Raw genomic sequence first — 16,790 nt, 5'->3', positions numbered from 1 at the left:
GACGTTTGTTTCTAATCAGGTCTGATGGGTTAGATGGGCTGGTATTGTTGTAGTTTTACAGAATCAGAATCAGCTTTATTATTTATGTGTGCACATACAGGGTATTTGACTTAAATAAGTGTCACATAGTTGTTACTTCGTCGAGGATCTTAAATCTAAATCTGCAGCTCCTCCCAGATAGAACCGCTCCCTGCTGTGTGTTTTCATTATTTATGACCAAAGACAACCCCCCGCCGTCCCCTTCGGGATTAAGAGGTAGATATCGATGTAATCCGTTTGGAAACGCATGCTGGCCGTCGGTAGGGGAGGAGCTTCAATCCAGGACCCGGTAGGTGTGGGGTGGGGTCGGATTTTCCTCGTGGAGTAGCAGCTGGACGCATGCGCCCCGCTTCCACTACTTGTCTCCATCCCCAGCGCAGGAGCAAATAGGATGAACTTGTGTTACCTGCTTAAAGGCGCCGCCACTTGCGCGAAAAGCTGAACCTGCTGGTGGGAGAAGTGACAATTTTTCTCCGCGTGGAAAGTTAAAAAAAAGATAAAGCGGCCAAACGGAAGCGGTCTGAACTAGAAGACTAATGAGGAGGAGAGCGTTTTGAATGTCAAGCGGGCAATCTGGGAGCGGATCAGATACCGTTGCGAGGAATCAGAGCGTGTGTTGTTGTTAAAGATGCGGAAACAACAGCAGAAGCAGCAACAATCTGGATTTTAATCCACTGGGATATCTACTCTGTGCGCTGGGAGCAGCATGTCTTGCTTCAGGAGAAGAGCGAAAACCTTCCAACTCGGACCAAAACACCCCGAAGAAGTTTTCTTTCTGGTGGGACAACCTGTGTGGTATGAGTCGTCCGATCTTCGCGCCATTCGTCGGATTTAACGGGTTTGGTTTGGACGTTAATCACCATGTCAAAAGTCATTCAGAAGAAGAACCACTGGATCACCAAAGTGAACGAGTGCGCGGTCCTCCGGGACGCGTACGGGGAGCTGAACGTGGATCTGCGCGGGGGAGCGGAGAATGGAGAGTTTGCATACATCGGGCAAGTTAGAGAGGATGCTATGGTTTATCAGCACGGTAAACTCTACGAAGGGGAGCTCCTCCTGGAAGTCGAGGGCCTTTCTGTGTCTGGATTACCCCTTTATGACATTTATACTCTGATGAAATGCTGCAAAGCTCCCGTCAGGTTGAAAACCGTTCGTCAAGGTAAGACAGGCCCCAAATATGGAATATGACGGAATTGTTTGTAAAGATTAAGTACAAAGGTGTTTACAAATCCCAGTGGAAGTTTTGTTTTTTATAATTGCAATGTGGCACAACATTATACACAAGTACACAGACAGAGAATGAGGGAGAGAAGTGAGGAGTCCTGCTGCTGCTGCTGCTGCTCCTCATCTTCCCTCCACACCGCCTGGAGTTTTCTCAGACTTTGACATGAAGCTGCCCTGACAGTCATCCTGTCCTCGTTTGTCTAACATTGCTAAAGCCACTCTGGGTCAAACTTGCAGGGTCACGGATTAGGCCACTTACACTTACACACAAGCACAGCATAGTGCCAGTTTGCTTCGGTGACATGTTGATTAAGAAAAGAAACCCCCCATTTTTTTATACTTTCTCCATCTTAAGGCTAACTTCCACTCTCACATTATGTGTCTTGTTATTTCTACAGATGTTTAAAATTGCATTTCGGCTACAAATTCCTAGACTTTCGGGTCACCTGTTCATAAAATGAATTGAGATTAGAAGCAGTATCCTAGATTCACTCATCTGTTTCACAGTTCAGCTGAACTTATTTGCTTAAAAGAGCGTGTTCATGCAAACCGAGGGGAACATAAGGGAGTGAGACGTACTCGTGGACAGCAGTTTTTTTTTTCTTTTGGAAGTATTCACTTTTGGATGAGCTTGACCCAGTGTCCAAGGTCTGCGTCGCTCTGCGGAGAGGGACACAGCCTCTGACTGAAGCTTTAGCTCTTGCATTTTTTCTTTTGCCTTTGTCTACTTTATACTGAGGATTCATTATCCGACCTAAATCCGGATATTCCGTGATGCCTGAGTAAAATACGTTATTGTTAAATTTAAATCTAAAGGGAGATTGTTGTGTATTTCACCTCAGAAGAAGTCTTTCCCAACACGCTCACATTCATTTCTCGCTTGCACGTCCACAATATTTGATAAAGCTGCAGTGCCTCCACTCTTGGGAAATCATTAACCATGTTATATAACTGTGCTTTAGTGACAGAGTAGCATCTTTTTCCTTTGTGCTGGATGTCCATTAGTGGCTGCACGCTGAATGTTTGACCTCTGAAACCGAAGTCTCGGCCCCTGGGACAAGAGCTCAGCATTAATGCTGTCATGTGTTTGCAGAGCAGGCGCTTGTTTGACTTACAATCAGCCCAACGGCATCATGTCATGGGAGATTTTTAATATTCACAAACCATTTTGTTATTATTCCTTACTCCTATGGAAACACTTTGTAATTTCAAAGAAAGCTGCAACACTCTGAACGTAGACATAAAGGATACCCAGGTCTGTCCGTCATTAGTTTCTTGCATGAGTCAGCAGGTTCTTCTTGTCTCTAATTAAAGGAGGGGGATATTCTTAGATTATCTGACCAGCTCACAAGACCTCCATTGTGTCCAGCAGTCTGTTGAGCTCCCAGGCAGAACCAGTAAGGGGTGGCGAGCCAAGCTGTTCCAAACCAGATGACTGTGGGGACGGATCAGATCGCTGTCCTTTTCTCTCCAAAGAACCGCGGGTCTTATTACGTGAGGCCACATCGCCTCAGTGCCATAACTAGAAACACTATCGTAGGGCGCAGGTAGGAAGGTTAGTGCCTACAGGTGTGTTTCTCCCGCAGAGGAATGCAGAAGGTGAACCAACTGAATGGAGTCTGAGCATTCAGGGAGGACATGGAACACTACACTCTTGTGGTTTTCATTTGTGGTTTTTATTAAGGTGTAGAATAAGTCTGACTAATTCAAAGTCTGGCACAGACTCTTACCTCCAGTAATTTGTCTTTATCGGATATCAGCTTCAAATATGTTGCTATGCAGCAGTGTGATGGCTGGCTGCAACATAAGCCACGTTTTTTTGTTGCCTAAATACCAAACTGGCAATTACAAATGTATGCAGAATGAGCTTTTAGCAACTCTAGTATGCGATGTAACCTTGGAAGTTCAAACAACTAAATTCACTGGGATACTTTGACTCTTAAGAATCCTTAAAAATGCGATGACTCACTATAATAAGTTGTCCACTGATGGCAGGGTTGGCGGTTTGCTCAACAACCCCTCCACATACACGTTCCATGGTAACAACAAACCGCTGTTGTTGTGTGAATCGGTGAATGAGAAACACAGTAATGTAGCCTTGGCTAATACCACGGTACTAAGTGCAGATCATTTGTGACGTAGATTTAAGGATGTTTATTCAAGATGGACGTCGAAAGGGAGTAGTTGAGGTTGTTCTGGCTTGTGATGAGGATGCCTCCTGAGCGCCTCCCTTTGGAGGCTGACAGGGCACGATGAGCCGGGATGGGACTCTAAGTTAGACCAGGTACTATGATCACATCCATGAGGTCAACATCACAGACAGTGCAGCTGTAGCTTCTGGCCGTGTGGATAAAAGATAGAGATTACAATAACTACCTTCTCGTTGTATTCTTTACAACAGCGTGCACCTGCCCCTTTCACCTCTTGTTGTTTCTTTGCCTCACACCTGTACCTCACACTTAAACAAACTGTCTCATTCAAAGGCATACAAAAGAAACATTCAATGGAAACACCCTCAGGTCATATTTTCTGCTCTATTTCCACGATGGGCTAGGGTTACTTCAGATTTAGTAATATGAAATTCCAGGTGAGAGACAAATGGTTTTATGGTATGGCATAATAGTCAGGTTAAAGTACAAAGAGGGAGTGCTTCCAGTCATGTTACGACCTACCTGTGTAGCTGTTATGTGTTGTCACCAGTTGGATCCTGTGCACTGATGAAACTTTTTATCGCCATTATCTTTCATCCTGATTATATTTAGGGAGCATCCAGTAACTGGGTAACGTGGTTTCCGGGTGAAGGTGCAAAGTTTGTATGTCATATAGTCATAAAAAGACCTGTATTGACATTCAGTGCGTTTACATGCAGAGCTTAATCAAGCTATGCTCAAAATTTGACTATCTCACTACAGTCCTTATCCCAGTTTGCATGCAGAGCAAGAAAATCGAATAACTGTTCTCCTCCTCTACACTAGGTGGCGATACATGTCTCTTTGTATAATAAACAGTCGTTCATGCAGCAGACCGACATTTCAAACAACAACCATGGGGATAATAGTACATATTTTAATCTCGTACATAATATTTGCGCTACTTCTGATGCAGATAAGTTGCGCGATATCCTTCAAACGGTTCTTCTAGCGGCTCCGTTTAGCTTCTTGGCTGTTTTTGTTCCGGGGTCACACTCCAGCGCAGCGGCTGTGGAGCATGTGCACATGGATTATCCGATTGAAAACTTCGATTCCACTGTATACATGCCGGGGAAAAACAAATTCCAATCACATTGGTGTCTCAATCGGATAATGAGAACTCCAAATTAAATCGGAGTAACGTGTTTACATGCACTTAAGTTCTCCTGTTATAGTCCAATTAAGGCAATAATTTGTTTTTTTCACGTGCATGTAAATGCACTGAGTGAGAGCCTTTCAGACTGGAATACATGAAGAACAAAGCTTTTGTTCACACCTTTTTTTCAACATGGGCATTCTTGTTCAGAGTTTACTTTTTAAGTGTACCACAAAAACCTCCTGCACCTAAAGGGTCTGGGGGTTTATGGTGCGCTGATTGAGAGTGTGATCTGGCCAGGTGTTTGACAAATCGCCCCCTGGTGTCTTTGGATCTTGCCTTGAACAGAATCCAGCCAGAGGGAATGTGGCCAGCCTGCTGAATGCCAGGCATTCCTGACGGGTGGCCAGGAGTTCATTGTAACACTCTGATGAAACTATGCAGACTTTTATACATAAAATTTTCAGTTTTGTTTAACATTAGTCCCATCTCTCAGGTGTCATTTTATGCATTTTTTTGCAGTGTATGTCAACTTAATGTTCACTAATAACTGACACCAGACATTGGCGGTATCCCCAAACTGATTCCCTTGTCCTTATCCATCTCCTTGGAGCACATGTGGGCTGAGTTTGTATGTTTTAGTGTAGAGAAGCAAAGGGAATTGTTCTAAATTTGCAATCTTCCCATTTTCCATTATAAAGTATAAACCATTCGCTGCTGTTATGCAAATAGTAGAAGTGGAGCACATCTTGATAAATAGCTGGAGGCACCAGTTCTTGAGTGCCTTTAAACAACTGCAGAAGGTGGAGTCACCATCAGACGATAAGAGAGCAAGTCAGTGTGTCATGCTGTACACTACCAGTTAGGAGTTTGGACACGCTTTCTCAGTGAATCCAAACTTTTGACATGTAGTTTATATTATTGTACGGAGAGGGGCTAACTGGCACGAGCTGCTTCTGTTTTCATGAGTCAGATTTGGTGAATGCAAATAACCAGGACTGTTGATTGAATGTCAGTTTCTGGACACAAATTGGACACAGGTTGTACACACAGTACTTTCCACATTCTGTAGAAATATCCAGTGTTCATATTTAGCTACAGTATACATTGTTCATTGCTGGCATTGCTAACAATGGCTGTGACAAAGGAGGCATCTAGACTTTGTGACTTCAGCTCTGGTGTGACGTCATTCATAGCTCAGACTTCCGAGGTAAGTGGAACGTGGCATGAGTACCATATGGAGTACTCAGATAAGTCACAGATGGCACCAAACAATGGCTAACCATGTTGGCCCTGCAAATGGCTAACAGCCTGAGAGACTGTTGGAATGAGAGCCATTTTACAAACCGACGCCGATACTGTATCACTGTATCATTCACACCTTCTGGGGAGCATGATGTTGCGGCTTCTATGACTACAGGAGAAAAAAAAAAACAAACAAAACAAAAAAACAGTTGATTCCTTTTGGTAGTTGCACTTTTAACCAGCACACAGTTAAAACAAATAAAGGAAGTTTAATTTGAGCATGATTTTAATCTCTGCGTCTTTGTTTGTGTGTCTCTTAAGAGGCTCCTCTGTCTCCTGCTTTTGTGCATGATTAACTAGGCTGACACAGTTGCTTTGGAGACACGCAGATATCTTCAGCGACGAACTCGTCCCAGAACGCTGGCATTTTCTTAAGCATGAAGACTTTGTCAGTCTTGATTAAATGCAACTGACAGCATATAAGCATACCCCTGAAAGACTTGTCAGAGGCTCGTTCCTCCGTCCCTCTGTTCCCGTTGCTTTTTTTTCCCCTTTTTACTTCCCCATCCACTGTTCATTTCTCGAGCTCTGTGTTTTAGACACCGTTGAGGCCTCTTAGATGTTTCGTGTTTCGTTTGACGTGATAAGAAACGTTGGTGAGGACGCCTTCAGTGGAGCTGTCTAAAAGGCTGTTAGCTTGTGTGCATACTGTATGAGGCTTATACGGTGGATTTGTAGTGACTCCCCTAAAGTGGCAGCACACCAGCTAAGGAACTGTACCGGCACTTGCACGCAGCTCGTGTCATTTACGCTCCAACAAATGGCTGTGTAATTCACAGACTGAGCCTCAGGTGTTGCAGCAATGAAGTCAGGATGGATCGCAGGCCAGAGGGCTAACAAGAAACATCCATCAGTACTGTGGATGTGACGCTCTGAGAGGCCTTCATTGTTTCCTCTCTGTGGCTATGTAACAGTGTTTTGCGTGTGCATTACCACAGCACAGTATTTTTAATCTTTGTTCAGATGCTTCATAAATTAAATGAAAAGCCTTTTTTTTATTGAGGCAAAGAGTTACTAGAGTTGCCAAAGCTACTCCTTTTTTTTTTTGATATTTAAAATCATAGAAGTTTGGTTTCCTTTATGACAAAAACAATGTGTTTGAGGGACACATTGTACATTAATTATCCTTAATTATCAACAAATAATTAACAGTTATTTTCCCAGTTAATCATTTAGTCCTTTTATTCAAAAAAAAAAGAAAGACTTAAAGGGAAAAAGAAATTAGGTGTCACAGCTCCAGTTTGGAGTTTCCTGTTTTATTTTGTTGTGAAGTTCCTTGGTTTCCTGTGTTTTCCCTTCATTGCTCGTTGGTCTCTCCTCGTGTGATTGCCCTGATTTGTTTCACCTGTGTCTCATCATCCCTTGGCCCTCTTGTGTGTATACTGTATATAGCCCTGTCTTTCCCTTTGTTCCCTGTCACGTCGTTTAGTCTTCTGGTTTAGTCTCCATGTGTTTCTTCTGTGCATTTGTTATTTCGCTTTTGTCTTCGGGATCCCTTTTGATTTTTGGATTCTTCCTGCCACCTGCAGCGCCTTTTGTTCTTGTTATACCTTTTGTTGTTTGGAACCTCTGCCCCATCTTCCTTTGTCCTGCATTTGGGTTCTACCCTACAACCCACATTTTCATGACATTAGGAACAATTTGTAACTATAATGAGACCTATAGTATTGAGACATGCAGCGATCAGCTGTAGACATTAATAACATTGACCATCTTGTAACAACACAATGTTCTGCTGGGAAGCTTTCACGACTGGGCATTTGTGTGGATGTTACTCAGACACGTAGCACCCACCTAGACCAGACCCCCACTAACAACATCCTGTTACCAGACACCACAGGACACCCTCAGAAGACCCATGTCCATTCTCTGATGAGTCACAACTGTTTTGGAGGCACAAGGGAGACCTACACAATATCACAAATGTGGTCGTAATGTTATGTCTGGTCGGTGTATAGTGAACCAGAAAATATTCCCTCTTGAAACCAGAGCAGAAACTGTAGTCACTGATTATCCAAATTCCATTGTTGTCATTAAACTTTTTGCACAGCAGCTAACTGATTAACCAATAATTGTTTCTACTCTGGTAAACACCTGTATGCATAAATTGGTTTCAGTATTTTGCTTCTCAATGTTGAAAGGCTGCAAAACTTGAGCTTTGTGTTTTTATAGAAACTATATACAAAATGTGCCACATTGTGCCATTAAGGCAGCTGTGATACTACAATTACATACAGGGGAGAATAGTGTAGCTGAACTCATATTAGCATTATCATAAATAGTATTCATCCAATATTAATATACAACATGGTATAAGAAATGTTGACAAAGCAAATTCTACCAAATAGTGCTGGGTATTGGCAAGGACTTTACGATATGATACGTGTCACAATACTTGAGTCACAATATGATACATTATTGCGATATTATGATACATAGTTTACTGAGAAATTTTAAATGCAGTTTAAAATACAAGTTGTATATATGTACACAGGATGACAGTGATAATTCATTGAACAAATTGCGTCAAAAAATTATTATTATTATTATCATTATTATTATTATGTTTATTATAAATGATTTCTAATTTCTTGGAAGAAAAAGTGTTGTGATATGTTACCATATCGATATTTTTTCTGGTAAGTGACAAATTACACAAAAACGTTTACAAAAATGCAAACAAAAACAAAGAATCCTCATTTCTCATTGATAGTTTGCAAGTTAGTCATAATGTAAATGGGATAATAGAAACTTTTTAATATCCATCCAACCGTTTTCTAACTACATTGGACTGTTTTTGATGATGTGTGAATAAAGGGGACCTTCCACAGCAAAGAAAAGACAATGAATTACGTGCATCATATAATCTGTTGTATAAAACATGATTACATAACATGATGGGAAGTCATTGTGACTGATTAGATTCTTGTTAATTATTGGATTAATAAAGAAAGATCCACGGAGAATAAAAACTAGCGTGTGTGTTTGTTTGTGTGATTTCCTGGAAACTTGAGGGAGCATTATGTTGCCAGTGTAGTAAACAGGTGTTACCCCCACAGGGAAACGCAGACACGCAATGTTTTTTCTTAAATGATTCAACTGTGTTTCAGGAAGAGCCTGGGGATGTTAGACTGTGTATTTCTGGGGGGGGGGGAGTGTTTAAATGTTTGTAATGACCTCAGCTTGAAAGGAATGCTGCAAATGATAACGGAGGGTATGTCCGTGTCTGTAGGTTCGTCAAGAGATACTCCTCCATGGCACTAAAGTTACATTATCAGCAGCAAACACAGAGAGCCTTAGGGATGTCTGAGGTACACAATGTGCGGTTCACATGTCCTTACGGTTTCATATTCACGCTCACAGCAAATAGACAGCATGTTACTGTGCATAGAGGGGTGATTGCAGTAAAAGTATAAAATCAACTATTATAATTTACTGAAACATGCACCACTTTAAGTGCCCCGAACTCAGCAATTACATTGCAGACCTGCAAGAAGAAAGCTGGTCCTCTTTTTCTAAACTGGGCAAATAAATGATAATTCTGTTAATATCTTCTACCTCATGTGTCATGAATGTGGAATGACTACACATTTTATCATTGTCTTCTTTATTCTAGCCTTAGCTAATTCCTGGGAGCTTTATGAGCTAACAGAGGATACCTGAACGCACCATTAGTTTAGTTTGGTGTAACGCTGGTTGGTTTTCGTGTGGAGGTGAATTCCCCTCCTTTAGTCCTCTGAACTCCACACCTGGTCTTTTGAATAGACGCAGGTTCTTTATGTCATATGTTTTTGAGTAGGTAGTGTCTTATGTACATGTTTAATGTTTAAACATGGAGACCCACCCTGGTTGTGATTGTGATTGTTGTGTCGTTGTTCCAAAGTACAGCCAGTGTGATCAGAGGTGAAGAGGCGGGGCGTATCCACACCTTTGACTACGGTGGTTTACAGTACACCAGCCTACATATGACACTTACTAAAGATTAGCCACAGACGCTCTCCTTTGCGTTGCATTCTGTGGTTTAAGTTTTGTGTAGACTTTTGTTCCCAGACGTGCAGCCAGTACCTCGTCTGATTGAATCTCGAGTTTACAGCCTGGAGACACAACGGGCAGAATGGAAGTATCCGTTTCTTGTTACCGAACACTTTATTTTTCTGAGAGTATGTGTGAAAATAAAAAAAAAAATTAAAAAAAATACTCTTGCTTTGAAGGAATCGTTATATTTCCCAACGTAAACACCTGATATCAAACATGACTTTTGGGTTTTAATCCTCTGGGATGTTTTTTTCTTTTTTCTTTTTCCAAATACTGTTGATTTTGCCTTTATATTTATTCTCCAGTGAAGTTGACAGCAGCGCTCCAGGTGACCTAGTTTTCCTGTTGTGATCATGGACTCGCAAAGGTTAAGCTTGTGTGGCGTATATCCTTATTTCTAAAGTAACTTCCGTTGCTACCCAGACTAACAAAGCTACTAGAAGGATTCAAATTGAGTGGGACACTTCAGATTAAGGATTGTTTACTGAGAGACTATTAGTGGCCAGTCACAACAACATTGCTATTAAATCTCTTATCCTGTCTGTGCTACTGTCTGTCTCCTGCACCCCTGTGCCGTAGTTTGACAAGAGAGTTTTAAGATCTTGCCTTTGGCTTCTTTCTCTATTAGTCCATCTCTCTCCGTGCTGCTCTGACATGCACATGCAGCTGCACTCATGCATGAGGCTACAAAGTCCATCACCCCCCCCACACACACACACACACATACACATCCTTACTGAGTGTCACATACTGGAAATAAATTGACATTTAAGCCTGGCTCCTCCTGGAGTCACACATCTGGAGGGGATTACTTAACATTACAGGCCTGTCACAGTTCCACTTTTAGGCAGTTTCTTTGGTTTTGTTGTGGTTTGTAGCCGCAGTAATTACACCTTCCTTAAGATGCAAATTGCATGTAGTGTGAGACACGTTCTAATTTTCCCAAAGCTCCTCTGTCATCAACCTGGCTTTTAGATCAGCCGGGGGAAGGACGCCTTGCAGAGTTGAAAATGTTTCTACAAAGGTCTGCGCCGAGCTTTCTCTCAAATAAAATGTGCCTATGTGGACACAACGGTTTTCTTATTGCGCGGCGTGCTGTTTAGGCCGAGGGGAAAGGTTCGCAGATCATCCTTAGAGGATTTCTCCTGCTGTTGATCTCTCCATCCCTCCCCTCCTCCTAGTCTGTCAATCTCCAGAGATTCAGGTTGCTCATAAGCTCTTGAGAGGCTGACCCGACCATGCCGGGTTTACCAGTGTGTAAACCACTTTATACACTATCAACTGATACACTGACACTGATGTTCACACTGCTGCTTAATCTGAAAGCATACTGTGTGTAGTAGTAAAACACTAAGATGTTATTCTACAAGTCAACGGCAGGCAGCAGCGCAGTGGCCAAGTTGCTAGAACGGAAAGGCCACTTTAGTTTATGAGTGCCCACAGCTCTAGGTTTACCCATGTTTACAGCAATGACAGCACAAGAGCTGTTAAAAGTATATGAGGTTTCTATTGACAGAACCCTGTTAATATTTAAAGAGTCACAGCGTTGTTGCGCTCAGCCTGTGAGAATCAAGGTAACTCGCTCTGACTTGAAAAGTCCCTTTTATGTTAATATCTCACTGCTTTGCTGAAACAATAATCAAGCTTTATCCAAAAAGGGGGAAAAAAAAATAAGAATGAATTGACAAATCTCTGAGCGTTACATAAGCTGTGCTGATGTGAAATATTTTTTCCTGGAACTTCGTCAGAGAGCTCCGCCAGTCATGTCTGCTCCAGCAGACAAAGTCCAGACTTTTGTTTGGTTTAGCGAAGCATCATGCCAAACCTACCGTCGCTCAGAGGGACAACAAAGTGATTTAAAATGTGATTATTTAAATGAGCTTTTTGGTCTGTTAAACATCGGTGTACTGTCCAAACTCAATGGTTTCACCTCAGTCCGAATATACACAGAGACAATCAGAAAATAGTCACGTTTAATAGGCTGGAATCAGAAACCGCTTGGAAAATGGCCAATGGCATTAATTGAGTATTAAAAGTTCAAATAGATTCTGGTTGTTTTTATAATGATCAAGTCATTAGACATTTTAGATTAGTTTGGAGTGGCAAGTGATTCAAACCAAAAATCAGCGTCAGGTTAGAAATACTAGGCCAGATGTTTGCGCTGCAATAAAAATGTACACAAATCAATTTTGGGTGAAAAATGTGTAAATGTACTTAGGATTAGTCAATGACATTAATCACACTATCGTCATGTATATTTTATCTTAAAGGATTTTCTAGTGTTTATCTAAACCACTGCTGCTTTGTTACATCACTTCCTGAGCAGCAGAGAAACTATCCAGCCGCAGTTGTAGCCTCCCGTAACTTCTTATGTGTTGATCCGCATTTGTATAACATCACCTAGATTATAAGACTATCAGAGGGGCATTATGAAACAGCTGGGAGTGGCTGGAGGATTGCAGACACGTTCCAGTGAGTCTAGAAGTAATTTCACACAGAGCCCTCCAGTGGTAGAATCATATAGTAGTATGGTCACGATGAGACCAAAAGACCCGGGGAGGCTTGGTGTCAGTTGTTTCCGTTTTTTATTCACCTTTAGTAATATAATACATCATTGAACTACACTGTTTCATGAGTTACAGACTTTTATATTGAAGTTGTGTGCAAGTAAAGCCTCCGGTGCCGCTGGCTTTGGTGCTGATATGAGAGGTGTCAGTTGAAGTTAAATTTCTCATTTTCATTCTAGTGACATTCACCGCAGACCTTTATGACCTTATGGAGCCTTTGAGAGTCTAATTACAAACGCTGCAATCTCCAGAAGTCATACTCTAGATGCAACAGTGCAATTGGTTTGGAAGGTATCTTTATTATTTATTTAAATAATTTAGGTCTGTCTGAAGGTTTTGTTACTTTTATTTACCCACATGGTGGATCATGGTGCTACCTGCTTGTCAGTCCAGACAGTCATATCATATGTGTGATGACGACACAGATGTTTGTTTATCACCACGGTAAAGTCTATGTGAATTCTGACATTTTCAGCTCTCTCAACTTTAAACGCATAGTGTTTAGATATTTGAACTCACAGACCCACACAAGGATATTTGGAGACAAATATATATAATTAAAACGTGTTATATGCAAAAAAAAAAAAAAAGAGATACTACAATTCATAAACACATATTGAACCAGGGTTTCCCTATATTGTTATATCCATCTATCTTGAAAGGTTGGTTTTTAAACCTTAACCGTACCATAGCAACTTGAGTCAGTAAGCAGAGCCAGCTTTGATCTTTGAGTGTAGAGGGGCCAGTCTAGTTTTCCCATGGTCTTGTATCCTTGAGTTTTTACCCTGCAGTAGGTGAAGAAGTGAAGCCCCACCACGGAGCACTGACAACTTTGAGCAGGTGGAGGCGAAGGTTCAAAAACCTTCATGTGCTCTTTGCGTCTGTGTGTACGATTGTGGCTCCTAGCATCCACATTATCTCCTCCTCTGTTCCCAGTCGTATATCTTTGTGCGTCAAGTGGAAGGACGCCTTATCTAAATCAAAGCAGCTTTGCAGGAACTGGCTTCTTTCATCTGATATTCTCATTACTGTCAAGATGCTTGCGGACGGTTCCGGTTGTGGTGGTCTAAGTTAGTCACGGTGAGGAAGTGGAGAATGCCACAGTAATGAAGGTGAAAGGTGTCGGCATGGGAAATGTCTCTGTTTACACCCGTACACCCGTACAACACAACAAGAAAGAAATACATGCTACTGCTATTGGACTATTGAAAACGCTTTATATGCTTGGGCTCTCTGACAGCTTTAACGAGCTACCAGATTATTAGTCACATATATATTATTCTAGTGATATATTATTCACTTTAGAAACATGTTCACATGTTATTGTACATCAGTAAGGAAAGGCCTTGCTCTGTGTCTCATTGAAATTCTTTGGTTCGCTTTTATTCTACAGTTTCTTAGTTGATAATGAGCCACGTTATGCCCGTCATCTTTTCAACTTTAACCAGTAATGTAGTTATGTGTGCAACATTTATGTTTGCAACTAAGATGAACAAAGTCAGTCTGTAATTTTTCTATTATTAATTGCTAGAGAATATAATAATAATTACAAAGAAAAAACAAAAAACAGAACGGAACAGAACGTCCTTTGTAACTTCTGACACCAGCGGCAAAGCTGGAGAAACTTGAATTGCTTCTTTTGTCTGATCAAAAGGACCTGAAGATATATACACCAATTAGGCATAACATTATGACCACCTTCCTAATATTGTGTAGGTCTCCCTTGTGCCTCCAAAACAGTTGTGACTCATCAGTAAATGGACATGGGTCTCCTGAGGGTGTCCTGTGGTGTCTGGCAACAGGATGTTGTTAGTGGGGGCCTTTGGGTCCTGTGGATTGAGGGGAGGGGCCTCTGTGGATCAGGCTGGTTCCCGGGCATCCCACAGATTCTTGATCAGTTTGTAATGTAGTAAATTTGGAGGCCAGGTCAACACCTTGTGCTTGTACATTTAAAATGTTTTTTTTTTGAGTTGTTTCTAAACTTTTTTTGCGTATGCTTGTGTCAGGCTGCATCCTGCTGGCCATCAACGAGTGTTGTTGCTGTAAGGTGGGGGTGTCTGGTCTAGGTGGGTGGTACATGTCTAGGTAACATCCACACAAATGCCAGGGCCAAAAGTTTTCCAGAAGAACACTGAATTGTCACAAGATGGTCGATGTAATTTACATCTCTCGTCGGTGGTCATAATGTTGTGGCTGATCAGTGTATTTATTATGTATTATATGTATATCAACATATGAGCAACCATCAGTCTGTTGATTTAGTGTTACACTTAAAACGGTGGGGACTCGCAGTAGAAAAAGTGACTTTGAAGGTGCGTTCAGGTGAGTGGTTGTTTCTGTGTCTCCTAATTATAAACATGAAGTCTGTGTAAATGAGAATTCACAATCACTGAACGTCCTGGCAACAAGTGATTTGGGTTGCGGCAACCTTGTTTCTTCAGCTGAAAGTGGATAGAGCTTGCTGTGTGAAAGTGTTAAGATTATTTGAGTCACACTGCAGAAATGCTAGATCTTATGTTTCCTTTTAAATGTTCTTTAGCGCCCCAGAGCTCAGCTGCAGCTGGTCTCTTATAAATACTCGGAAACAATGGTAACTCTGACAATATTAGCTAGACTTTTTTTTTTTTTTTTTTTTCAAATTGTAGATTGTTCCCTCCAGAGCCTAAGAAAACTTTACACAGCTGTTTAAAGAGGCAATGAAGTCGTCCAGCGTGGAGTGTGAGTGTTTTAAGCCGGTGACCCATGTTAACGGCTTAATGACTCATTTCATGATCAAAAACACTGTTCTATTAGTTTATTAACTAAACATTTCAGCCCTTCAGCCATTTCTTTTCAATAAGTAACTACCCTCCAGTAACTCTTAAACACGTGTTGAATTTATTTCTGTTGGCAGTGCCTCTAAAGTCCCTGCTGTACGAAAGTCATGTCTCGCTCTCTGCTCGTGGCCAGTGGCTCAGCCCATCAACATGAACCTTCCTATAGACCAATATTTTCCTCCAGTCATCCGGCGGGCATTCACGTACAAATCTACCGCAATCTGACACATGCCTCCACGCATCAAATCACTCTCTGTTTTTCTTCCAGCTGTGGCTCTGAAGCGCCGTGTTTCCAAAGTAAATTCAGAGTGTTTTTAACAAAGCGACATAATGACGGAAACATTTTTGTCTGAGCTGTTGGTGCCGGCTAAACTCACTGTTCGCTTCTTAACTTGTGCGACTCTCATGCCGTCGTATCTTGTGTTGTGCTGCCTTTGTTAACTTGACCTGAAACTGACTCAAATCTCATTCAGCTCTTAGGAGGAAAACAGCGTTTTATTCTTTCATGTTTATCTGTGTTCTCATTATATTCAGTGTGTGGGGGGTAGCTGGTGCTGTTTAATCAGTAAACCGTCACTGCAAAGGCCGTATTGTGGCCGTAATGCCTTCAGATGGCTGTTTTTAGAACGAGGAGTATTTTTAAAACCCTCGGCGGGTAATGTTATGAGATGATAAAAGGAGTTTCTGCTGTTCCTCAAAGCTGGAACGGATATACATGGAAACCGCGTGGCTGTTGCTTTTGTGTACTTCTGTCTGCACGGGGGGAGGGAGGGTGGTGACCTTGGGATGCAGCTGTTTGTTGGAAGGTGGCAGCGTCTGGTAGGCCCGAGGGCGAAGGTGTACAGAGGACAGGTTACAGGTTACAGATGAGAACAGGAAAAGAGACGGTCAGTGACACCTCAGCAGCCCGCAACCTATGTGGGCACCACATGTAATTTTATATACGCTACAGGCCAGAAGTCTGGAAGCAACTTCAAGTTTCTGGTCACAATGCCTTTCTTAAAAACCGGCATGAGTTATATGTATACTGGGATGTATTTATGATTCGTGATCAGACTTTGCTTTTATAAGTATGCACCATTTCCCTCAAGAAAAGAAGGGCTTAGATTTAGGGTTGAGAAGATTTGCAAGAGTCACAACTTCAGTGCAAAAGTAAAAAAACAAAAACAAAAAAAAACAAATCCTAGTTTGAATTATTCACTTTAACTCCTTGACGTTTGAGAATCTGCATATGAATATCTCCTGTGGAACGAATGCCTTGTAGATGCCGTCATGTTGTTAAAGTCAGAAGAGGTTACTTTGAAGAAAGCAAAGTATAAGCAAGAAAAACTCAAATACTTGATAATTATAGTAAAAAAGTAAGTCTTTATATAGTAATCATGTTTAGTTCGATGCAAAGTATAGGCTACTAATGAAACTATGATCTTTTATGTACAAATTTGATCTTGCTTCAAAACTTTTGGCCTGTAGTGTATATTTTTTTTTTCTTTCTTATTAAACCAGTGAGTTGTGTCATGCA

General features: G+C 41.5%; 1 protein-coding gene across 15 annotated transcripts in view; it reads left to right on the top strand.

Moving 5' to 3' along the window:
• The first annotated feature begins 316 nt into the window (after positions 1–316).
• The window catches only part of LOC124996960 (membrane-associated guanylate kinase, WW and PDZ domain-containing protein 1-like), a 90,211-nt gene continuing 73,737 nt past the window's right edge, over positions 317–16,790 (top strand). For 2 of the 15 annotated variants that reach the window (XM_047570431.1, XM_047570412.1), the window contains exon 1: positions 336–1,198. In XM_047570431.1, coding sequence (XP_047426387.1) covers positions 901–1,198 — 298 coding nt within the window. In that variant the 5' untranslated portion in view covers positions 336–900. Of the gene's footprint in view, positions 1,199–16,790 lie in introns of all 15 variants that reach the window. The other 13 variants (XM_047570421.1, XM_047570404.1, XM_047570539.1 and 10 more) reach the window with 11 other exon arrangements.

This window comes from Mugil cephalus, chromosome 1, assembly GCF_022458985.1.
Source record: "Mugil cephalus isolate CIBA_MC_2020 chromosome 1, CIBA_Mcephalus_1.1, whole genome shotgun sequence".
Classification (NCBI taxonomy): domain Eukaryota; kingdom Metazoa; phylum Chordata; class Actinopteri; order Mugiliformes; family Mugilidae; genus Mugil; species Mugil cephalus.
Note: the sequence above shows the minus strand (reverse complement) of the source record. Positions and strands in the feature narration are given on the sequence as shown.